General features: G+C 48.1%; 1 protein-coding gene across 3 annotated transcripts in view; it reads left to right on the top strand.

The window, feature by feature from the left end:
* Tbc1d2b (TBC1 domain family member 2B) overlaps positions 1–25786 on the top strand; it is a 55228-nt gene that overhangs the window by 8774 nt on the left and 20668 nt on the right. For 2 of the 3 annotated variants that reach the window (XM_090321756.1, XM_090321757.1), the window contains exons 2-3: positions 13074–13227; positions 21803–21971. In XM_090321756.1, coding sequence (XP_090177882.1) covers positions 13074–13227; positions 21803–21971 — 323 coding nt within the window. Of the gene's footprint in view, positions 1–7817; positions 8446–13073; positions 13228–21802; positions 21972–25786 lie in introns of those variants that run through there. The other variant, XM_090321758.1, reaches the window with a different exon arrangement.

Here is a 25786-nt window from a genome sequence, read left to right as displayed (position 1 = left end):
GCCCTGGCTGGCTGGTTGGCTTAGAACGGTGATTCTCAGAGCTCAATCTCCTAATTAGCTAGGATTCCAGGAATGAGCCCCCACACCCAGCTAGATGTTTCTGAGATGAGTACCCCACAGAAGGCAGAGTGAGTTTATGCCTCCAGCTTTTCTTGGAGGGGAGCAGGTGACTGATAATGCTGGAAAAACCACCTGACACACCCTCTAGACACTAGCTGAGCGCCCTCCCCCACCCCACTTCCTAAAAATGTCACTTTAAGCCAGTCATTCCTGGGTCCTGTTTTAAATTAAAAAAACCAGCAAGGGGAAACCTTGAAGTGTTGCATGATGTGTGGACAGCACAGAGCCTGTGGCTGTTCCCTGGCTGTGGCCACAGGAAGGTTTTGTGTTTTGTTTCTCCCTGGACTCATAAAGCCTCCAGCCTTGTGCAACAGCAGAGCTGATAAGGCTGGAGAATGAGCCTTGGGGTCACCCGGGGCTGAGGTCCTTTTCCCTCTGAAACTGAAAGCACTTCCACGGGTGTCCACGCATCCTCCAGGGTAAGCTGGCCTACAGAGAGGCCTAGCCAGGCCTTGCCCTTCTCCCAATGTATTTCAGGTGATTATTTTATTTATACGATTTATGAGAATGGTCATTTGAAGATGGCAGTTCACAAGGAGGGAAAAGTAAGAATGTGTTTTGTTTACTGAGGACTGAAGGTTTGTGAACTCATGCCCATCTTGGAAAGAGCAGAAGAATCTAGGGTTGTTTTGCCTTCTCATTGTCTGTCCCTGGGCCAAGACAGATTTCAAAATCTTTCTGAGGGGAAAATGCATTCTTTTTTCCATTGATACTCAGCCAGTCCCTTCAGATTGACCCCAGGCTTGTGATTTTGCAGCATTCAAATGGAATGTTGGAACCTAAGGTCATTTATTAAATTTGAGATTGTAAATTTTCCTTTCTTTTCTCTTTCTTTTTGCTTTTCTCTTTTTCTTTTTTTAAATATAGTTTTATTATTAAGGTGTTATACAGAGGGGTTACCATTTCATAAGTCAAGTTATTACATGTTTATGATTATGATTATTATTTTGCCAGTCCCGGGGGCTTAAGCTCTGGGCCTGAGCACTAATCTTGAGCTTCTTTGGCTTAAGGCTAGTGTTCTACCCCTTGAGCCACAGCTCCACTTCTGGGTTTTTCTGTGTAGTTTATTGGAGATAATTCTCATAGAGACTTTTCTGCCTGGGCTGGCTTCAAACCCCTGTTCTTCAGATTTCAGTCTTCTGAACAGAATTATAAGCGTGAGCCAACATCACTCAGCTTGTAGTCTGGTTTTTTTTTTTTGTAGTCTGGATTTTTTTCTTGTTATGATCAGGCCACCTACAATATACTTGTGCTTTCTGTTGCTGAGGGGAAAATTACCTTAGACATGTTTTAGAAATCCAGATATCCTTTCTTAACTTTCAAAAGAGCTGCTTCATTATCACCAGTCATTGTATATTTTAAGAAACATGGTTGAGTTGGTATTGGGGCTCATGCCTGTCAACCTATCTATTCAGGAGGTGGAGACCTAAGGATTATGGTTTGAAGCCAGCCCAGGCAGGAAAATCCATAAGACTCTTGTATCTTTTTTTTTTTTTTTGCCAGTCCCAGGGTGTGAACTTGGGGCCTGAGCACTGTCCTTGGGCTTTCTCAAGGGTAGAGCTCTACCACTTGTGCCACAGCACCACTTCCATTTTTTTTTTCCTGTGTATATGCTACCAAGGAATTGATCCCAGGTCTTCGTGCAAGCTAGGCAAGTAATCTACCACTAGGCCAAATTCCCGGCTACCATAAGACTCTAACTCCTTTGAACTACTGAGTGGTAAATTATTGAGTGGTGGCTCAAGTTGTAGAGCACTAGCCTGGAGTACAAAACCTCAAGGACAGTGATCAGGCCCTGAGTCTCTCAGGACTGGCAAAAAAAAAGAAAAGAAAAGAAAAAACTGAAAGTGGAATTGTGGCTCAAGTGGTAGAGTGTCGCCTTGAGCAGAAAAGCTCAGGAGAGCATGCAGACTCTAAGTTAAAGTTCCAGTGTTGGCAGGGGGGAGGGGTGGGAGAGAGAGAAGCATGGGTGAGTAAAACCATATGCATGATTATCTGTGAGGTGAGAGAGAGAGAGAGAGAGAGAGGAGAGAGAGAGAGAGAGAGAGAGAGAGAGAGAGAGAGGGAGGGAGAGAGAGTCTTAGGATTTGATCTCAAGGCCTTAATGCTATTATAACTTGTTTGTTCAAAGCTAGTGTTTGATATCTTCAGCTATAGCTCCATTCCCAGCTTTTTGGTGGAGAGGTAAGAGTCTCACGGACTTTCCTGCTGTGAACCACAGTCCTCAGATCTGAGCCACTGAACTCTAATTTTAGAGTGGGGTATGTGCGTCTGTGTGTGTGGTTGTTATTGTTGCAGGGACTAAGGAAGGGCCTTCTCTGGGCTAGGCAGGCACTGTATCATGAGCTACATGCCCTGCTGTGTTAGTGTTTAAGCATGGGTGCATATGCCTCCCTTGTCTAGGAGGAAAAGGGAGAGGAAAGGGCAGTGAGTCCATTAGGTGACAGTTGGAGGCCTGGGGTGGAAGCGTTCGGCAGGTGTGAGGAGCAGGGGTTCCAGGCCCCAGGAGAAAAGAGCCCACTGCAGTGGGCACTGCAGCCCTCTGTGCTGCTGCTGCTGCTGCTGTGCTGCGTGTCCTTGGATGGGAACTGGGGCTAAGAAAGCCCACAGTGGGCACTTTTGTATGCCAGTCCTAGGACTTGGACTCTGGGCCTGCATGTTGTCCCTGAGCTATTTTGCTCAAGGTGAGCACTCTGCCACTTTGAGTCACAGCTCCACTTCCAGTTTTCTGGTGGTTTATTGGAGATAAGAGCCTCACCACCTTTCCTGCCCTGGATGGTTTTGAACCACAGTCTTCAGCTCAGCCTCCTGAGTGGCTATGATGACAGGTGTGAGCCACCGAGGCCCAGCTTAGGGGAGGCACGTGAAATACAGAAGCCTTCAGACCAGAAATCCAGAGGACCTCTGCTCCAGATGGGGTGTAGTATCTGGGGTATGAGCAAGTTTTGACCCTATGCCAACTCAGGGAATTTTAAGTTGAACTTAGCTGTAGCTCCAGATCATCAGCATTTCAGTATTTGGGGAGAAACCGGAGAGGAACTTCCGATTCCTGCCAAAATGCTGAGAACAGCTTTTGTCTTAAGCAGACACCCTCATCTTTCTTTCTTTGTCAGTTGAGTCCTACAGACTGGGTTTTGAAGTTGTGCAACTGGCTGTGAGATCTTGGTTAAGTACCATTAGACCACAGTTGATCCTTAACAAGCACTCATGGTGTGCCAAGTTCTCCTCTCAGCTTAGCACCTGTACTGCATTTAACCCTCCTACCAGCACTGTGGTGGTAGGGAGAGTCTGGTAATTATTTCCCTTTGCCAATGAGAAATCTGAGGCTTGATTGCTTCCCACAGCTAGTGAAAGACAGAACTGGGATCTGAAGCCACCAAGTCCACAGATAGATGAAGGTTATTCTGAAAGATTATTACAAGGGTTAAAAGGATTGCAGAGTGAAACTGGGTGCTGGTGATTCCCAGCTTGTCACCCTAGCTACTCAGGAGGCTGAGATCCAAGGATTGAGGGTTCGGGGCCAGCCCAGGCAAGGAAGTCTATGAGATACTTATCTCCAATTAACTATCAGAAAAGCTGCAAGTAGAGTTGTGGTTCAAGTGGTAGAGCACTAGCCTTCAGCCCCCCCCCAAAAAAAAAAAAAGCTAGGGTTAGTGCCTAGGCCCTGAGTTCAAGCCCCAGGACAAGTACAAAAATGAGCAAAGATTATAGAGTGAAAGCTAGTTTCTGATACAGAGTAATTGTTTAGCTAATATTTAATTTTATTACTAATGTGGTTGTACAGATTAAGAAAGTCTGTAGCCTAATTCGGTTTTATAAAGAAAAGTAGTGCGTATACTTACGTGTAGGAAAATGTTTGGAAAGAAGTATGCCAGAATTTTGGTAGAGGTTATTTTCTCTCTGTTCCAAATTCTTCATAGCAAATATAGGTTGCTGTAATTTGAAATCAAAATCTAAAATGTATTTTTCTGTCTTGCCAGTCCTGGGGCTTTAACTGGGAATTGGGCACCATCCTTGAGCTTTCTCAAGGCTAGTGTTGTACCCTGGAGCCACAGCACCATTTCTGGCGTTTTGCGTGTATGTGGTAGTGAGGAATCAATCTCAGGACTTTGTGCATTCTTGGCAAGCACTCTACCACTAGGCCACCTTCTTGGCCCCTAAAATGTATTTTTTGAGAGGCCCTGGGGACCTGGCACTTTGGTAGGTAGATGTTCTGCCACTGAGCCATACCTTCAACTAAATTGTTTTTTAATTATTTAATTCTTAAATTAGCATATTTTGGTATCATGCGGGGCTTTCGTTGTGTTATTTATACACTAACATAGTGTAATTGGAAAAAAAATTCTCCGTCAGCATGTTCCCCTTAAAATGTCTTCTAAAGGGCCTGGAGTTTGGCCTAGTGGTAGAGTGCCTGCCTAGCATGCACGAAGACCCAGGTTCGATTCCTCGGTACCACATACATAGAAAAAGCCAGAAGTGGTGCGGTGGTTCAGGGAAGAATACTAGCCTTAAGGAAAGCCCAAGGACAGTGCTCAGGCCCTGAGCTCAAGCCCCGGACTGGCCAAAAAAAAAAAAAAATGTCTTCTAAAAAAATTTTTTTTTAAAAGCTTCAACTGAGCTAGGCGTGGTGGCTCACGCCTGTAATCCTAGCTACACAGGAGGCTGAGATCTGAGGATCAAGGTTCAAACCCAGCCTGGGCACAAAAGGACCTGAGACTCTTATCTCCAATTAACCTCTAGAAAACGGGAAGTAGGGCTTGGCTAAAAGGATAGGGTGGTAGGCTTGAGCTAAAGAGCTCAGGGACAGCATCCAGGCCAAGTTCCAGCCCCATGACCCACACCCACACACAAAAAAGCGCAACTCAAAAAAAAGGTCGTAGTGGGGCTGGGAGTTTGGCCTAGTGGTAGAGTGCTTGCCTAGCATACATGAAGACCCAGGTCCAATTCCTCAGTACCACATACATAGAAAAAGCCTGAAAAGCTCAAGTAGCCAAATACTAGCCTTGAGGAAAAAGCCCAAGGACAGTGCTCAGGCCCTGAGTTCAAGCCTCAGAACTGGCAAAAAAAAAAAAAAAAAAAAAAAAAGTCAGTGCAGATCTCCAGAACAACTAAATAGAAGTACAATGAGACTTCTACAAAGGAGATGAGTTCCAGGTGCCTTGTCAAGTGACGGACAAGACCAACAAACCACACCTGTAGGGCTGAACCCCAGCCCCAAGCCCAAGCCATGACAGACCCTAGCTGCTGCTTCCTCGGGCAGTTACAGGATGCTGGCTCCAGGCTGAGCACCAACCAAGAGTCACTACTTGCACCATCCTCAACTTGCTATTCTCAGCAATGAAAAGGCCTTTCTCAGCCCACAGAGAAAGCAAAGAGAATGTGTGGGTGTCTAAAAACACCAGAAGGAAAACTCAAAGGCAATGACAAACTGAGAAAAGGATCCAAAAGTTTCCAAGTCACTGAGCATGGTAGAGTTTCTCACTGCCCTAGATCTGCGGTTACGATCTGCGCTCATCTTCATTTAGAAAATACATTTTAGCCAGGCGCTTGCTAGTGGTTCACACCTGTAATCCTAGCTACTCAGGAGGCTGAGATGTGAGGATTGTGGTTTGAAGCAATCCTGGGAAGGGAAGTTGGTAAAACTCTTTAATCTTCAATTAACCACCAGAAAAAAAAAAAATGGAAGCAGAGCTATGGCTGTAACTGGTAGCATGCTAACCATGAGCAGAAAAACTCAGGGGCAGTACCCAAGCCCCACAACTAAAAAAAAACCCACAAAAAACAAAAGGAAAAAAAGAAAAAGAAAAATTAGAAAGTAGAAGTGTGGCTCACGTAGTACCGGCCTTGCCCTGAGTATAAGTCCTGTTATTGTCTTAACTTTTTAAATTTTTTTTTTTTTGTCAGTTGTGGTACTTGAACTCTGGGCCTAGGCATTGTCCCTGAGCTCTTTAGGTCAAGGCTCTCGCCCTACCCCTTGAGCCACAGCACTACTTCCAGTTTTCTAGTAGTTAGAGATAAGATTCTCAGTCTTTAGCACCCAGGCTGGCTTGGAATTGCTATCCTCAGATCTCAGCCTCCTGAGTAGCTAGGATTACAAGTGTGAACCACCCTGCTTGGCTTAGAGTTAGTTTTCTATTATGGAAGGTTTCTCACATCAGTCATAATTCATGGTTTTCCAGATATTTGACCATTTGTTTGTCTTAATCCCATGGTTTACTAATTAATACCTTTCCTACTGATTAGATTTGAAATGTTACTAAAGTATTATACATATCAGTCCTATAGTTTCATTTGTTGACAACACACTGATGGCTCACTTCAGATTAGTTTGAGTTTTGTTGTAGTTTTTCTTGTGTCTGTATGTGTTGTTGTTTTCAGGGCCTGGATGCTACCATTCTGGAGCTATTTTTGCTCAGAGCTAGCACTTTATCACTTGAGCTGCAGCTTCACCTCCACCTTTTTTTTGTTTTGTTTTGTTTTTTGGCCAGTTCTGGGGCTTGAACTCAGGACCTGAGCACAGTCCTTGGGCTTTCTCAAGGTTAGAGCTCTACCACTTGAGCCACAGCAGCACTTCTGGCATTTTCTATGTAAGTAGCACTGAGGAATCAAACCCAGGTCTTCATGCATGCTAGGCAGACACTTGACCACTAGGCCAAACTACGCCCCCCCCCCCCCCGCCTTTTGTTTTAAGTTGGAAATAAAAGTCTCACAGACTTCCTTCCTGGGTTGACTTTGAACCATGATCCTCAGATCTCAGTCTCTTGAGTAGATAAGGTTATAGGCATAAGTCACCAGGCTGCCTCTAGTTTTTTGTTATATACTATGTAATCCTTTCTTCTTCCTTCCCTCTTTCTCCCTTGCTCCCTCTTGTTCTTTCTGTATTTCTTACTTTCTTTCTCTTTCTCTCTTTTCCTCTTTCTCTCCTCTCCCCTCCCCTCTCCTTCTCTTCTCTCCCCTCCCCTTCCTCCCTCCCACCTTCCCTCTCTCTCTCCCCCTCTCTTCCTCTCTCTCCCCCTCCCTCCCTCTTTTTGCCTGCCTGCCTGCCTGCCTGCCTTCCTCCCTTCCTTCCTCTGCCTCTCCTCTCTGTCTCTCCCTTTATCTTTTTCACTGAGACTTGAACCTAGGGCCTTGTACCTGCCAGGCAAGTGTTCAGCCACAGAGCGCCAGACCCAGCACTCTTCTTTGTGCCCGTCTTAGGTCGATGAGCAGTAACGGGATTGTGTTGGGAGTGTATACTGCCACAGGGAGACACACGCAGGGGCAAGCAAGCTCGGAAGCAGGTGCCTGGGAGAGACCCCGGCTCCCTGGGTATGCTGCAGGCTGGCCTGGCTCCACGGGAAGGACGATGTGCGATACCTGGGGAAGTTTGTTATGTACAAGATGGTGAGGAAAGCACACTCAGGTCTAAGAAGCCCCTTAGAAGAGGCTGCCTTTGCACTGGGCCTTGAGGTGTATTAGGAGTTTGAAAGACTAGTAGAAGGCCTGGTGAGCTGTCTGATAGCTGACACCAAGCCTCCGGGGCCTTGCCTGGTCTCAGAGCTGAGCAGAGGAGCCTTGTCTTGCCTCCTTTCCTTCTCATGCCTGGTTGTCTAGAACTTGGGCTGCATTTGGTCTTGTGAATAGTGCGTATGGGGGTGTAGATCCTGACCCTCCCCCAGTTGTGCCTCCCCCCGCCCTCTGGTTGGGGTCTCTAAGGAATGTAGGTGTCTCCGTGGACACTATGGAGTGTAGAGTGCTAAGAGATATGAGGGCATCTGTTTAAAGAAGAGAGAAGTTACCTTTGTCAAAGGGCTGCCAGGGGCTGGTAGCTCACGCCTGTCCTCCTAGCTATTCAGAAGGCTGAGAGCTAAAGATTGTGGTTCAAAGCCAGCCCGAGCAGGAAAGTCCACGTCCACGAGACACCAGAAAACCAGAAGTGGAGCTGTGGCTTAAAGTAGTAGAGTACTGGCCTTGAGCTCCAGAGCTCAGGGACAGCACCCAGGCCCAGAGTTCAAGCCCCATGATAACAAAGAAAAAAGGAGGAAAGAAAAGCAAGCAAACAAGCTAGCTAGTTAGTTCTGTGCAGTGTGAGTCGTGGCTGGCTTCCCCTTCCCCTTGGCTTTCAGCCTGTCCTAACCTCCGGGCAGCAGAGGCCCTCACACCCTCCTGGGCTCTCACTTCAGCCCCACCCACCTGTCAGGATGGAGCCCAGCGCTGTTCAACAAAAGAAACAGCTGCATTGCACGGCGGGACTTGAGGTTATTCATCCTGTGGGTCTAATCTGGTGTGCCCAGACTTCATTTCCTGGCATTGGTTCAGTAGCCAGTAGTGGCTGTGTTAGACAAGGTAGGTCCTAACTGATCCCACCCGATCCAGGCCTTAGTCTGGAGCCAGTCTCTCCAAGAGACTACTGCTGATTAGGTGTCTCCTTAGGGCTAAGCAAGGCCACATCGCCGTCGTTTCTTCATTAAGGAAGGGTACCAGCGGATGCTGGGCCCAGTGGTGCACGCCTACATAATCCCAGCTACTCGGGAGGCTGAGATGTGAGGACTGTGGTTGGAAGCCAGCCCGGGCCAAAAAGTCCACGAGACTCTTTATCTCCAATTTACCACCAGAAAACTGGAAGTGGAGCTGTGGTAGAGTTCTCACCTTAAGCACAAAAGCACAGGCCTAGCATTCAAGCTCTGGGATTGGCGTATGCAAGCAAGCAAGAAAGAAAAGAAAGAAAGAAAGAAAGAAAGCCAGCCTGACGTGGAGCCGAGGATCAAGTGGTAGAGCACTAACTTCTTGGGAAAAAAGCTCAGGGACAGTGACTAGGCCCTGAGTTCAAACCCCAGAACCAACACGCGCATGCACGCGCGCACGCACACACACGAAAACAGGCTTTCTGGATTTCTGCTGACTTTACTGCATTATTGCATGTCATGCCTTGTTATAAAATATGCATGTTATAGAACACATCTGTATAGATGTATTTACGTGCAACTGTACATGTGCGTGTGTGTGAGTGTGTTGTGTGAGTGAGCTCTCTGAGAGAAGGCCCTTTTAAGACTTCTTTCACCTCCTAAGCAAGACCTCAGAGAACATTTCAAACTGCTCATGGCAGCCTTTTCCTAGCTGCTTGGGGACTGAAGTCAAGATTCTTTTCGATGTTTCTAGAATTTTGGCAGCAAACCTCAATTACTCACAGCCTGGGGCATTTCTGCTTCTTGCAGATCTGATTTCTACAGCGTGACGATACATCAGATGTACAGGCATGTGATGGGGGCGGGGGGGGCACAATCTGTGCCCCAGGAATTCAGCAGGAGATGATTAAGAATTTCCTAATGGCCCCAAATGAGAATTAATACTCAAGAGATGTGCTTTTTCTTTTTTCATGATACCTAAAGGACAGGAGACACCAGAGAGGTGGGCGGGGGGCCCCCTCCACCTGTGGGGGTATGCCAGGTTTTCTGAGCATAAGTAGAAAGGGGGTGACTGGGGTGGGAGCAGGGAGCCAGCACCTGCCCCTCCCTGACCCTTGTTGTCTCAGGATGGATTTGTAAGGGCTGAACCACCCTGCCTCTTCCCCCACCCCCAACACATGTCCACCTCCAAGCTGGGGTGGGCGTGGAGCTTCAGGGATAGCCATCATTGACTTGCTATGTGATCCAGAGTTACTTCTCTTCCTGGACCACCTGGAAGACAGGAGGACTAAGCCAGGACTTTGGGGTCTGAATTTGGCTCTGATTGTGGGGCGCTGCCCCCAGCTTGCCCGAGGGGTCCTTCTCCCTGTGAGTGGATGCTCCTGCGGTCTTTGCCCTGTAACAGCCCAGCTCCTGCCCCAGCTGCCCAGCCGCTGCCAGCTGACTGCTCAGCTCCAATGCCTCTAAGTGGGTGTTCTTGGAGTTCTTGGCTTCTGAGCTGACCTCTCCCACTCCCAAGCCTGTTCCCACCCAGGTAGCCTTGATCTTGGGGGAGGAGGGACCTGGGCTGTACACTTGGCCCTCCCTTTCTCCTGCCCACCTGGAGTCTCCTGTTCGTCCTGTGTGCTTCTGCCAGCCTGCTTCCCCTTCAAGAGCAGGCTCCAGTATGGCTTATTTATTCAGTAAGGACCCTAGCACAAAAAATGGAAACACCTCGTGTTTTTTGAGGAGGATAGGCAGGAAGCTAATACTTTGAAGCTTGAGTCTGCAGGTGGCTGGCCCTGAGATCTAGTCACCTCCCTGCTCCCCTCCCCCTCTCAGTGCTGCTGTCTTCCGTGGGTGGAGTCAGTAAACGTTGGTTGAGTGAGTGACAGCCTGGCTGGTAGTTGGAGGAATGTCCACACGTGCTCTTCTCATGGCTGGTTGTCTTGACCTGGGGCCATGTGTTGCTTGTTACTAAGAAGACCCCAGACAGCAGCTGCAAAGCCCAGAGGTTGTGCTTGGCTTTCTAGGTAGCCGCAGTTGGGCTGTCACGTGCTGCGTGCAGTCAAGCCTGCAGAGCTGGTGTGCATCACGTCCACGCTGGGATCACTGCTAGTGCCAGCACACCCCACCAGTGCAGGGCCGACCAGGCCCCCATGCTTATGCCACGCCACCCTCCTTCCTGGACCCCCATCTGGGATTCACACCTGCCATTTAGTTTGTTCACAGTTTGGGGTTCCCCGGATTTTAGTTGAATTTTTTTTTTTTTGGCCAGTCTTGGGGCTTGAACTCAGGGCCTGTCATGGGTACTTTTTGCTCAAGGCTGGTGCTATGCCACTTGGCCCACAACTTTACTGCCAGCCTTTTCTGTGTATGTGATACTAAGGATTCAAACCAGGGCTAGGCATGCTAGATGAGCACTCTATTACTGGGCTATCCTCCTGGCCCTTGATTTTTATTTTTATTTTTTTTTAAGTGTATTCACAGAGTGAAATTCAGTCCTTGCACATAGTTGTGAAGGTTTGACCAGCCTCCTGATCTTGATCCTGCCGTAGCCCCATGACAGACAGGAAACAGTCCTGTCACCCCGAGCCCTGGAAGCCCCAAGTTTGTTTTGCTTTTGTAGTTTTGTCTTTATACTGCTACACAGAGAAAGTCTTTAGAGTGTGGCTTTTTTTTTTCTCCAGTAGTTGGACTCAGGACCTGGACACTGTCCCTTAGCTTTTTTTTTTTCCCCCCCTCAAAACTAGTATTCTACTACTTAAACTATGTTTCTACTTCTGGCTAATTGGAGATAAGAGTCTCACAGACTTTTATGCCCAGGCTGGCTTTGAACCATGATTCCCAGAGCTCAGCCTCCTGAGTAGCTTGGATGACAGGTTTGAACCATGGTACTTGGTCCAGAATCCGATTTCTTTTTTAGTTTGGTCCTTTTTTTTTTTTTTTTTTTGCCAGTCCTGGGCGTAAGCTCAGGGCCTGAGCACTGTCCTTGGATTTTTTTCTCTCAAGGATAGAACTCTACCATTTGAGCCTCAGTACCACTTCTAGCTTTTTCTAAGTATGTGGTACCAAGGAATCGAACCCGGGTCTTTGTGCATGCTAGGCAAGCACTCTACCACTAGGCCAAACTCCTGGCCCCTAGTTTGGTCCTTTTTATGGCTGAAAAATATTCCATTGTGTGTGGGAAACCATCACTGTGTGCCATGCTCTAAGTGTAAGATATTCTGTCTTGTTAGCAGGTCTGGGGCAATTGTCAATAAACGGTTTTGTGGCATTTACCTGCAGGATTTTGTGTGAATCTTTATCTTTAGTTCTAGGCATATCTGTAGGCATAGGGTTGCAGGTTCACTTGGGAGGGGTGCTTCATGTATTTATTTGTTTATTTGCTTATTTATTTACTTTTTGGCCAGCCCTGAAGCCTGGGTGCTGTCCTTGAACTCAAAGCTAATACTCTACTACTTGAGCCACAGTGCCACTTCCAATTGGGAGATGTGCTTTTAATTCCAGAGGGAATCCCTAAGCTGCTAGCAAAGTAGCTGCTCTATTTCATGTGTCCAGCACAGCTTATGGAGGTTCTACTCGCTCTTCTTGATTTTAACCACTCTCACAGAGGTGGCATTTGGTGTTGTTTGCTGCTGATGCTGGAATTAGGGTTTGAGCTCAGGGCACTCATGTGCTTGCTCAGCATTTTTGCTCAAGACTGGCACTGTACCCCTTGAGCCATGCCTACACTTGTGGCTCCCCCCCCCCTCATAAATTGGACATAAGAGTCTTGGATTTGTCTGTCTGGATTGACTTGAAATAGTCTCAGATTCTCAGCTAGGATTACAGGTATGAACCACTGGTACCAGCTTGTTTGGTATTTATAATTTCTCTTTGTATTCTCTCAGGTGTTATCCGAGTTTGAATGTGATTGCTTGATGTGTTTTGGCCAGGACGCAGTCCATAGCTCCATAAGACTTGGTCTCCTAAGATGGAACTTTACAGGTTCATCCCCAACACTTACCCTCATCATTCTCTCATCTTAGAATTGAAAAAGGGTGTTTTGTTTTGTTTTTAACCAGGTGTCAATGGTTCATACCTGTAATCCTAGCTACTCAGGATGCTGAGCTCTAAGGATCACAGTTCAAAACCAGCGCAGGCAGGAAAGTCCATGAGATGTTTGTCTACCTTTAATCAGCAAAAGCTGGAAGTGAAGGTGTGGCTCAAGTGATAGATTACCAGCTTTGAGCAGAAAGCACTAAGAGACAGTACCCAGGCCCTGAGTTCAAACCCCAGGGCCATCACTTTAAAGATAGATAGATAGATCGATCGATCGATCGATAGATGTAAAGAGAGAGAGGCTCTTACTAACTGGGTAGAAATCTTCATAAGAGTTGCTGAGTTCAAGCTCCAGGATCCCCTCCCAAAAATTGCTCTTTGCTTGAGCAGCTTAGATGAGCAAAAGCTTCTGATCCTGCAAGAGACATTTCCTTGCCTCTCCTGTCCTGTCCTTCTGGTTCCTTTCCCTATCAGCACTCAGACCTAATATTTGAAGCTCTTCCTCCGGTTAGCAGCCCTAACCCCTCCCCTTCCTCCCTCTCCTAGGCCCCCAATCGCCAGCTCATGACCTACTGGCTACAGGAGCTACAGCAGAAGAGATGGGAGTACTGCAACAACCTGGACATGGTTAAATGGGACAGCCGGACATCACCAACACCCGGGGACTTGCCTAAGGGTCTTGTCGCCAGAGACAACACGGGTGAGGCACAGATTTAGGGCCCTGGAGCCATTGTTTGCTGCTAGTGATTTGGCATAGCAAGTCAGCGGAGCTGTGAATGGCTCGTGAGTGGACAGCACATAACTGCCCAGTGCCCCCAAGCTCGGAGGCATTCTCAAGCTGGCTGTGGCCTTGGAGTCAGGCAAGGCCAGAGCCAAGCATCTCAGCCCTGGCAGAAGGCAGCGTGCGTAACTGAAGTCAGGACCCCAAACTCAGCACCTGCAACTCTGCCTGAGGGTGGCAAGCTTTCTGCAACATCCCAGGATGAAAGATGCCATGCATTCACCCCTGGGGATGCAGTCGGCAGGCAGGGGGACAGGGATCCCCAAGGCTTTCTATGATCTTCACCCCCAAGCACTGATTTCATCTTACTCTGGATCCCTTGCTCTCTCAGAACCCATAGAATTTCCTTGTAGTGTAGAGGTTTTGCCTTTTTGGTGTATGCATGAGCTGGTACTGGGGCTTGAACTCAGGGCCTGGGTTCTGTCCCTGATCTTCTTTGTGCCCATGGCTAGCACTCTACCCCTTGAGCCACAGCAATACTTTCAGCTTTTTCTTAGTAGTTCATTGGAGATGAATCTCACAGACTTCCTGCCCAAGCTGACTTCGAACCACACTCGGCATAGCTAAGCTTCCTGAGTAGCTAGGATTATAAACGTGAGCCACCAGCACCTGGGTATTTTGTGCTAGTACTGGAGCTTGAACTCAGGACCAGGGCACTATTCCTGAAGTTTTATACTCAGGGCCAGTGCTCTACAACTTGAACCACAACTCTAGTTCTGGCTTTTTTTTGGTGATTAATTGGAGCTAAGAGTCTCATAGTCTCTTCTGCCTGGGCTGGTGTTGAACTGTGATCCTCAGATCTCAGCCTCCTGAGTTGCCAGGATTATAGGCATGAGCCTGTCATTCAGTGCAGGCTCCTAACATGTTAGAAGACAGGTGCTCTGTACTCAAGAAGCCAGTGAGGTTCATAGAGCTACGGGGCCACTCCCAGGATGGAGTCCACGTGTGGCACCTGCTTTGTCCTAGAATCAGATACCTTCTTCGACATTTTCTTTGCCCAGATTTGCCAGCCTTGCTTTTCCTAGTCACAGCTTTCTTCATGCATGCATCCTGCACCCGACGCTCTTCTCTGTCAGGAGCTGAGGTGGGGCCTTCGTGCTTCACTTCATGCCTTGTCTGTGTAACTTGAGAGTCAACTCACTGCTGGTGTTGATGGAGGATTTAAAAGGCCACAGAAGCTGGGCATCAATGGCTCATACCTTTAAAACTAGGAGAACTAAAGGAGGCAAAGATCTGAGCATCATGGTTTGAAGCCAGCCCCAGGTAGGAAAGTGTGTGATACTATTTATTTTCAATGAACTTTTTCTAAAAAAATAAAGAGGCTGAAATGGAGCTGTGGCTTAAGTGGAAGATCACGAGCCTTGAGCAAAAGAAAACTCAGGGGCAGTACTCAGGGCTTGAGTTCAGACCCTAGGATCTGCACACACACACCCACAAAGGCTAGTCTTGAGTATTTATTTGCTCCATGAAATACAGCTTTGGACCTCAGTTTCCAAGTCAGCTGGGACACTGGAGTCCTGTAGGGGCTGCAGCAGCCTGAGCAGCAATAGTGATATCTCATGTCTTCAAAGGCACAACACACCCTCAATGTACCACTGCCTGCCTCTGGGCACCCCAGTGCTTTTCTCCAGCAGAGACTCAGACGTGCTAAACTAAAGGGAATAAAGACATAGTTCAGTGACCCTCTAACACGCAGCCTGCCTCCTGCCAAGTCAGAAGGCCAAGGCAAGGAAGCCTGAGCATGTCCACATGGAATGATCTCAGGACTATAGCTGTGGGAATTTAGTTTGTGTCATGTGTAACTTTGCTCTTCCAGCAAAGCAGACCTCTGTAAGGGCATTTCCTAGTCAGTGGGGTGTCAGGAGAAGGAAATGGGGGTGTGAAGGGGCAGTGCAGTTACCTCTTACCCCCTGAATGGACTGAACATAGCTATGGGATGTTAGGGCCTCTCTGAGAATGCAATGAACACAAGTTAGTCAAACAAAGAGGCAGGAGGGCGGTGAGATGGGAAAGCTGCAGGCCCAGGTCCTGTCAGCCAAGCTGGAGGCCCACAGAGCCAGGAGCGGCCCTGGCAGAGCTCGATGGCCGGCACTGGGATTTGGGGCTTCGTCCAGAGCCCAGTGGATTGCCTTTGACAATGGTGTGTGCAGAAACGACTGACTTTACACATCCGCCAAGTTTTCTATGGCTTCTTTGGCCAAGTAATGCAACTCTGGACCACTGGGGCCCTTTCAAGGCCACAGTGCAGGAAGTGCAAAAGCAAGAAGAAGAAAAGGCTGCAGCTGAGCCCTTTCATTTCATCCTCAGAGAGAAACTGGTTGGAACTAGCCATGTCCCTGGCCCTACTATAATGATACAATTTTGAGAAGGTTTAGATTAAGTTCTGCTGCAGTGAGCAGGAAACCTGGCTAATTTACAAACAGGGTTTTGTCAAGCTTTTGGGCAGTTGATAGGCTGGCACAGTGACTCACTGGTGCCATTGAGAAAGCCAGGCTGCTCCTGACTCAGTGCTACGTTCCTCCAGTCTGCTGGCTTCCTCACTTGCCTCGCTGACCCTGAGGGAGGCCTCTAGATCAGAAAAAAAACTGGCACCCAGAGACCTGTGGCTTGTTCATCACTAACTCAGACTCTGTTGTACGGACACAATCATGTCCTGTGGCAGCAGTGTCTGGACAGCCAGTTTCCACTGAATGAATGGCGGGTATCAAAAGGAAGGTTCTAAGTCAGGAGATGCTCCAATAAGAACTTAGTAGTCAACTTCGATGTCACAGAATCACCTGCTCTAAAAGTCAAGTCATCAGAGCAGAAACACTTACCTGTGTGGTTGGAATTCAGGTGTGCTTTTTCACTGTAGGTTAGAACGCTTATCGCTTGAGTCACAGCTCCACTGTGGCTTTTTGGTGGTTAATTGGAGATGGTGGTCGTGGATCCAGGTTCTGGTGACTCCCACCTGTAATCCTAATCAGGAGGCTGAGATCTGAGAATCACAGTTCAAAGTCAGCCAGGAAAGAAAGTCTGAGACTTTTATCTCCACTGAATTACCAGAAAAGCTGGAAGTAGAGCTGTGGCTCAAGTGGTAGAGTGCTAACTTGAGCAAAAAGGAGCTCAGGGACAGAGCCCAGGCCCTGAGTTCAAGCCCCAGGACTGGCACCACCACTGACCCCCCCAAAAAAAAAAAAAACAACCACCAAAAACACTCCCATGAACTGTCCTACCCAGGCTAGCTTTGAATTGTGATCCTCAGATCTCAGCTTCCTCTGCAGGATTACAGGCGTGAGCACTGGTGCCTGACACTTGTAACAGCTGTGTAAGAGTGGGAGCAGGGAGGAGATGATGGGTTGACCCTCTCAGACTTGTGCAGAGCCCTGAATAGGGCTGGAAGCTGCAGATGACGTCTGGAGATCTGCCAGTGGTATCCAGAGCCAGCCCTGGCGACAGCACGGTGTTAGGAAAATGGAGGAGAATGGAAAAGGACTCGGCCTGCCTTGATCGTCAGGGGGTGCTGACTGTTTATTGAGGAACATCGAGAGGCCCAGACCTTCCTGCGGGATCAGAGGTTGTGCCTAGGACTACATTTTGGGGTGGGCTTATATAAGGCTTAACAAGGAAGCCTTGTTATGGTTCCTTGGGGGCCTAGAGCAGTGTTCTTGGCCAGATCCACAGTGGAATGCTCCCCCTGACTTGAGGGGCTATGGTCCCTGGGAGCCAAGGGCAGTGTCCTTTCCCCCCACCCAGATTGGAGTAACCTGTCTGTGACAGGTGTGTGGTGAAGCCTGTTCAGGAGCACCTGGTGTCTCGCTCGACCTGGGGGATAAGGCAGACTCCATCCTTCACATCGTAGTGGAGCATTAGCCTTAAGTGCTGCGATCTCGCGCTCCATCACCAGGGGGAGGAGGTGGGGAATGCTTCAGAATGCCACTCGATCCTCTGTGGACACCATTTCCCCAGGCCTCATTGAGGAAAGATTGGCATCTGAGTGCATCGCAGCATCCCCCTCAAAGCAAGGATGGGTGGGGTTCCTGCAGGGTGCAGGCTGAGAGGGGGTGGCTGCAGAAGAGGACGGGAGGGAGGTGGTGTGTGGCGGAACGTCTAGCTCATCTTGAGAGGCCTAATGGAAGCCCAAGAGTGTGGAGCAGGTCGGGGCGTGGCCCCAGTGGGACATCCGGAGCCGGATCTGTGTGGCGGTCTGTGTAGAGGAAGGTCGGCTTTGAGGTAGAGCACAGCGGCATGAGGAAAAGAGGGCATCCAAAGAGTCCAGTGCATACCCCCAATTTGGGGAGGTTGTCAGTAGGCAAGAGGGAGAGGGAGTCGGGAAAGAGCTGTGAAGGCCTCCCGTCGAGGACTATTGAGGCCTCTGCTGCCTCCTGCCTAATTCCCCAAGTTATGAAGTACCATCCGCTGCCCATTCACTCAGCCCTGTTCCCCACCAGACTGCTGTGCCAAGTGTGAGGTCTGCAGCTGGTTTGGCCCAGTGGTAGAGTGCTTGCTTACCTAGCACGCATGAAAACCCGGGTTCAATTTCTCAGTACTACATACATAGAAAAAAATGCTGGAAGTGGTGATGAGGCTCAAGTGGTAGAGTGCTAACCTTGAGCAAAATAAAGTCCAAGGACAGTGCTCAGACCCTGAGCTCAAACCCAGGACTGGAAAAAAAAAAAAAAGAAAGAGAAGCAGCGGGACCCCAGTGCTCAGGCCAGGGACAGAAGGCACACTGGCGAGAGCAGGCAGGTTGGCCAGTCAGGGCTCTCTCTCTTCGGTGTTTAGATACCCACTAGATGTACATATGGGACATCTCGCTGCTCCTCCTGCCCACTCCTATGTTTGGATTAAAGCACACTTTGAGACAGGCTCTGGTGGCTCACGCCTGTCATCCTAGCTACTCAGAAGGCTGAGATAAGAGGATCATGATTTGAACCCAGCCCAGGCAGGAAAAAAGCCTGAGACTTTTTATATCCATTTAACTACCAAAACACAAAAACAACAGCAAAAAAAAAACTGTAAGTGGAGCTATGGTTAGAGTGGTAGAGCACAGGCCTTGAGCACAAAAGCTCAACAACAGTGCCTAAGCCCAGAGTTCTAGTTCCATGCCGCAAGACCAGCACCAAAATAACTAAATAAAACCTTACTCTGGCTCCCATTGGAGTACTCTGAGCACAGACTCTCCTGGTGCACTGCTGCAAACCCGGGGCAAGTTTCAGGAAATGATTGCTGGTGGCACAGAGCCCAGCTGCCACGGGTCTCCGGAGGGGGTAGGGGGTGGTAGGCCACAGAGCTGGAGCTTCCTTGCTTTGCCACACTGGAATCAAAACTTGTAATCCTGGCCCCTCACACCTGAAATCCTAACTACTCAGGAGGCTGTGATCAGGAGAACTGAGGTCCAGAGCAGCCCAGGCAGAAAAGTCTGGGAGAATCCATGTCCAGTTAAACAGACTGGAGCTCAGGTAGCAGAGATGCTGCCACAAGCAAGAAATTCATGGGAGGCCCTGAGTTCAAGACATCACACACACACACACACATTCTAAATGCCAAACACCTTCTGCCTGCCTTTTCCCCTCTACATCTGCACAATAAAAAACACAGAGTGCCAGCCTCTCCTGAGGACTGGGGGAAGAGTGCCAGTCCTAGTTGGCATCACCCCTCCTCTCCTCCCAGGGGCCCTGACTGCTAATGTGAGAAGCAACTATGTGAGTTTTGAAAACATTCAACCTATAATCCTAGCTACTCCGCTGGGATCCGAGGATTGCAGTTCAAAGTCGGCCTGGGTAGGAAGGTCTGTGAGACTGTTACCTCCAGTTAAGTGACAAAAAAATAAAAACATGGGCCGGGAGTTTGGCCTAGTGGTAGAGTGCTTGCCTAGCTTGCACGAAGACCTGGGTTCGATTCCTTAGTACCACATACATAGAAAAAAAAGCCAGAAGTGGTGCTGAGGCTCAAGTGGTAGAGCTCTACTCTAGCCTTGAGAAAGTCCAAGGACAGGGTTCATGCCCTGAGCTCAAGCCCTGGACTGGCAAAACATACATACATAAATAAATAAATAAATAAATAAATAAATAAATAAATAAATATAAAGACAAAGGCTGGAAATGAAGCTGTGGCTCAAGTAGTAGAGTACTAGCAAAAAAGTTCAGGGATGCCGGGCACTGGTGAGCTTATAACTGTCATCCTAGCTACTCAGGAGGCTGAGATGGGAGAATCTCGTTTCAAAGCCAACCTGGACAGAAAAACCCACGAGACTCTTATCTCCAGTTAGCCCCCAGAAAACTAAAAGTGGCGCTGTGGCCCCAAGTGGTAGAGTGCTAGCCTTGAGCTGAAGAGTCCAGGGACCGCCCAAGCCCCATAAACAAACAAAAAAAAAAGCTCAGAGACAACTCCCTTCCCTGAGTTCAAGCCCCAGAACAGGTCTTTCCTCCCTCCCCCCCAAAAACAAATCAGACAAAACTAATTGTAATAACAAAACTATAGTAAGATGAGATATAATATTTTTTTTCCAGACAGCTGATGACTTTTATGAAATGTCTCTGAACCTGCTCTTCCCAGGGCTCTACCCCTTCCTGCCCCTCCCCCAGCACCTGACTTCCTCAGGACCCCTTCCCAGATGGGCTGAGGGTTGCCCCCCTCTGGGGGGCTTCTTGGTCACAGTGGAGGGGGGTACCTCACCCCTCCCCTCATGCCCAGCCACACAAGATGAGGAGCTGTGCTTGCTGGCCATGGCAGTGCCCACTTCCTGGCTCTGCCCAGAGTGTATGGCTTTGCCAAGCCTTCTTGGCGCTCTCCCTTGTCACTGAAACAAAGGAGTGGATTAGACTCCCTCCTCCCCCTTCCTCCAGGGGCCAGCACCACAGACAGTGCCACCACGTCCCTGGCCACTGTGTCTTGGTCCCACCTTGCCTTGGGTGTGGCTGTGGGGACTGGAGGCTTCAGAGTACATACACGTTGCCAGAGAGATGGCTACAGGAGTGGTGTTGTAGGATATGTGTCTCCGAGGGCTGGGATACCCAGGTTCCTGGACTCTGCCTCTGTGGCAGTGCTTGGGCCCGCTAGTGCCCTAAGAGCCTGAGTTCAAGCACCAGCATGGAAGGAAAAAAAAAAAGGGAACATGTAGATCAGAGTAATTATTGTGAAGTAATAGTACATTCTGTTTATAAATGTCCTGGAGAGTTTATATCATTTGGGAAAATAAAAGGTGTGTGTAGTAGGTAATATTTGGAGCAAAATTTCCCTTAAAAAGTCGATTTGGGTGGGCTCTGGTAGCTCATGCCTGTAATTCTAAGTACTCAGGAGGCCTAGAGGATTGAGGTTTGAGGCCAACCCTGGGCAGGTAAATCCATGAGACTCCAGTCTCTAATTAATAAAAAGTTGGTGCTGTGGCTCAAAGTGATAAGCACTAACCTTAACACAAAAGATCAGGGACAGCTCTCAGGCCCTGAGTTCACACCCTGACTGGTACAGAAAACAGTAACCTTTGATCATGGGAAGCTTTGTAGAAAACAAACAAACAAAACCTCAAAATAACCTGTTAACTCATTTATTGCTTTCTTCATTTCTTGTTCCATGACTACATTCCTTCTGTCATTGATGATACCAACCTGTCTTATTTCTCATTCATGTAACACAATGTCATTATTTTGAAACTCAGTCTTGGACTCAGCACTCAAGAGGAAGTTTTGAAATTTGATCGTAGGAGCACTTTAGCATCCAGGCACTTGCCTGTGAGTTCACTGAATTCTGAGTGTGATGTACAGGTTTTCTGTGCAGATACTGGCAGATTTTTTTTGTTTGTTTTCTTTCACTTTTTTAGAAGAAAGGGAGCAGAATAAAATCTGACCCTTGCTTTGCTTTCTTTCCCTGTAGTGGTTTGGCCTAGACATGTCAGCTCTACTTCAGTTGTGTGGAGCACACATCTAGGTTTATGCCAAGGCTTCTGCTGATCAACAGGGCTGGTGAAAACATTCAGTTTCCTTTCTCTCCCCAGGCCAAAGCAATTCATTCTTTGGTGGCTTGAAACATATCACAAGCTTCCTTTGAGAAAGGTGGACAAAGTGTACATGGAAATGGTTTAGGAAAAAAGAAAAGCTGCCCACAGACTGCTTTATATACTGTACATTGAAAGTATGCTACTGTGCCTGGAACTGGTAGCTCACGCCTGTAATCCTGGCTATTTAGGAAGCTGAGATCTGAGGATGGAGGTTTGAAGCTAAGCTCAGGCAGGAAAGCCCAGGAGACTCTTTATAATTAACCAGCATAAAGAAGTGGAGCTATGGCTCAAGTGATTGCATGATAGGATGCTAGCCTTGAGTGGAAAAGTTAAGGGACAGCATCTGGGTCCTGAGTTCAAGCACGAGCACAAGCACAAACACACACAAAAAAGTGTTATTATACAGAGAGTCGCGATCGTTACATACTGTAGCAAGTCGATACAGTGTTTCGCTTAGGATGAGGCACTCAGCTTGGAAGCTTTGAGTCCCTGACTTGTGGTTGATTGTCTTTGTTTCAGATCTCATTTACCCGCATCCGGATGCTTCTGCAGAAAAAGCCAGAAATGTCCTTGCTGTGGAAACTGTCCCTGGAGAGCTGGTGGGAGATCGGGCTGCGAGCCAGCACACCCCCGGCCCCCCCAACACCATTAACTTCTACTCTTTGAAGCAGTGGGGAAATGAGCTCAAGTAAGTCTTTGGGAACCGGCATATGGCAAGAACCGGGTTATCTTTGCTGCAATAATTCTAAATAATTCTCCCCTTCCATTCCCTTAGGTCATTGTTTTTTAGCTTATAAGCAGGCCTCTTCTGCAGTGACGCCCAAGTAATGGCTTACTGTGAGCTAGGTCAGATGGTGGAGGTTTTACAGACCGAAGCTGGAGAAGACTTCCGTTCTAAAATCACAAGACTCCCACCTAGCCCATGGCCTTGCTCCTTCTCCAGACTCCGGGGCCTGGCCCAGGGCCTGTGCTCTTCTTGGGCATGTGCTTGTGAGAGAACAGGCGTGTTTTTCAAGAAAAGCTTTATTGAGATACAGTTCATTACCATATAATTCACCCACTAAAAATGTCCACTTTGGCCCAGTGTTGGTAACTTACACCTATAACCCTAGCTACTCAGGAGGCTGAGAACTGAGGATCGAGGTGCAGAGACACACAGAGCAGAAACATTTATGAGAGCTTTGTTTTGTTTTGTTGTGGGGCTTGAACTCAGGACTGGGCACTGTTGCTAAGCTTTTTCACGCAAGGCTAGCACTCTCCCACTTGAGCCACACCTCCTTCTGGTTTTCTAATGGTTCACTGGAAATAAGAGTCTCACACACCTCCCCACCCAGGCTGGTTTTGAACCACAGTCCTCAGATCTTAGCCTCCTGAGTAGTAGGATTACAGGCATGAGCCATCAGCTTCACAAGGCTCTTATCCCCAGTTAAGTACCAAAAAGCTGGAAGTGGAGGAATGGCTCAGGTAGCAGAGCACTAGCCTTGAGCGAAAATATCTGAGGGAGAGTGGAAAGCAGGAGGCCCTGAGTTCAAGCTCCAATATTGATTGGCACCAAAAAAAAAAAAAGTATTGTTTGGTTGATTTTAGGGTACATAAAACTTTGCAAACTTCATCCCAGCCAATTTTAAAATGTGTTCATCTCCTCCAAGAGAGATTCCATATGCCTTTGCAATCCTTTCCTATTTCTATACCCCTGCCTCCCCTCCCTCTCCCGCCACTCCCCCCTCACCCACTTCCTGTTTCTCTGGACTTTTTTATTCTTGATTTGGAATGGAAGGCGTACCATCTGATCCCTGTGTGTGCCTCCTCAGCTAGTGCAACATTTTCAGGGTCAGCCTGTGCTGGCATGTCTCAGCACTGTGTTTCTGTAGCCAGATGTTCCCAGATGTGGCTGTGTATCCACTCATCACATATGGATGTTGAGGTTGTTTCCATTCCCCTCTCCTCCCCTGGTACTGAGCCTTGTCCTTGCTAGGCAAGCACTCTTCCACGGGAGCCAGGCCCCTGGTGATTTATTAATTACTTAATTACTTTCAGTAGTTTACAACTGTCCCTGAGCTGTTGTACTAAGGCTAGTGTTCTACAACTTGAACCACAGCTCTGTTTCTGGCTTGTATGGTGCTTCTTCATTGGACATAAGAGTGTCACAGACTTTCCTGCCTGGACTGTTTTTAATATGACATCTCTATCTTTGCTCAGAGTGGCCTCAAACATAAGACCCCCTCCTGCCTCTTTGTCACATGTAGCTGGAATTACAGATATGAGCCACCACATCTGACTAATGGCTTCCATTTGGTGTACATGTTTTTGGTTGTTGGTGGTGGTGTTGTTTTGTGGCAGTCCTGGGGCTCGGACTCAAGGACCAAGTGCTGTACCTGAGCCATTTGCTCAAGGCTAGTGATCTATTGCTTGAGCCATAGCTGCTCTTCCAGCTTTTTGATTGAGATAAGAGTCTCACAGACTTTCCTGCCCTGTCCGGCTTTGAACCTTGATCCTCAGATCTCAGCCATGGGATTGCAGGTATGAGTCACTGGTATCCAGCTTATATACAAGTTTTTCTATGGACACACTATTTGTCTTCTTTTCAGTGTTGACTTAGAAAAGACCTAGAAGGGGTAGGGGGAGGGAAATGGGGACAAAAACATGAGAAGGGGTGTAAATGTTTGTGAAGCAATGCACCTTCTATCCGGTGAATATAACTGTGACCCTTCTATTAATTACAATAAAAAGAAAGAAAGAAAAGACCTAGAATGGCCACATCTGTGTGTGTGTGTGTGCGTGTGCGTGCGTGTGCGTGCACATGTTGCACGTGCATGTTCTGGTACCAGGGCTTGAACTGAGGGCCTGAGTGCTGTCCCTGAGTGTTTTTGTTCAAGATTGTCCTTTTTTGTTGTTGTTGTTTAATTCTAGGTAAGAATCTCACTGACTGGAGCTGGGAGTTTGGCCTAGTGGTAGAGTGCTTGCCTAGCATACACGAAGACCCGGGTTCAATTCCTCAGTACCACATACACATACATAGGAAAAAGCTGGAAGTGGTGCTGTGGCTCAAGTGGTAGAGCTCTAGCCTTGCAAAAGCCCAAGGACAGTGCTCAGACCCTGAGTTCAAGCCCAGGACTGGCAAAAAAAAAAAAAAATCTCACAGACTATTTTTTGCCTGTACTGGCTTTGAACTGCAAGCCTCAGATCTCAGTCTCCTGGGTAGCTAGGAGGACAGGTGGGCGACACTGGTAGCAGACTTGCCAGGTGTTAAGTAACATCAGAGGAAACATTGCAGTATTTGAAACCCCACAGCAGCATGTGCAAACCCCTCCATTCCTCACCAGCCCTTTGTGTCCATCCTCCGACAGTGACCTGGCTGGGTCTGCTTGTTGCTTTAGTTTGCATTTTCCTAATGACTGATGCTGTTGCACATGTTTCTCTCATGCGGTATGTGGACTGGCCAGCCCAAGCCATGGCCCTGTAGAGCCTCTGGCCATTTTCACTGGTATTGGCTTTTTTGTTGTTGGTTTATGTATTTGGATTTAGATGCTTCAAAGAAACACCTCACCTATAGCCACTAGAACCTCAGGAGCTTGGGGGTGCACTAGATACCTGGAAGCTTCCCTCCTTCCCTCTGCTCCTTCCCTCCCCCCCCCCTTTTTTGTGCTAGTACTATGCTTTGAACTCAGGGTCTTGGCACTGTCCTTGAGGTTTTTCACTCAAGGCTAGCTGTAGAGCCAGAGTTCCACTTCCTGCTTCTTGTTGCTTAATTGAAGATAAGAACCTCGGGTACATTCCTGCCCAGGCTGGCTTTGAACTGTGATCCTCGGGGTTTCAGCCTCTTAATTAGGATTATAGGCTAATTCTTTTTCTCCTCAGCTGTATTATCCCTTGTATCTGCCTTCTCACAGGGGCTGCTGTTGCATTTGAGAAGCTTTGGTTTACAGACCTTAACTGTGGAATGTGTCATCTGACTCAGCAGGGATGCAGTGTAAGGGACAAAGCCTTGGGAGTGATTTGATCGGGGAAGGGGGGTGACAGGAAAAAAAGAGCTGGAGGCCAGGGAGGCCCCAAATGTAGGAGCCAGTAGAGTTGTACCTGTCTGAACACTTGTGCTTTTAATTTGGAGGGGAGAAGAGTACGAGTAGTTCTGGGGTTTGGACTTGGGGCCTGCACTTGTTGGACAGGTACTCTGCCCTTCAACCAGTTTATGACAGCCCAACTGGAAGGGAGATGAACTCACCTATCAACCAGTGTCTTGGAAAAGGGCCTTCTGAGGACACTTGTCTCTAACCCTTGAAACAGAAAGACTCCATGTCCGAAGAAAGTATTTCCTGGCTGGGAGCTTGGCTTAGTAGTAGAGTGCTTGCCTAGCATGCATGAAGACCTGGATTCAATTCCTTAGTACCACATACATAGAAAAAGCCAGAAGTGGTGATGTGGCTTAAGTGGTAGAGCTCTAACCTTGAGAAAGCCTAAGTCAGTGCTCAGGCTCTGAGTTCAAGCTTCAGGACTAGTAGGAAA

This window comes from Megascapheus bottae, chromosome 30 (assembly GCF_031878675.1).
Source record: "Megascapheus bottae isolate mThoBot1 chromosome 30, mThoBot2.hap1, whole genome shotgun sequence".
NCBI lineage: Eukaryota > Metazoa > Chordata > Mammalia > Rodentia > Geomyidae > Megascapheus > Megascapheus bottae.
Note: the sequence above shows the minus strand (reverse complement) of the source record. Positions and strands in the feature narration are given on the sequence as shown.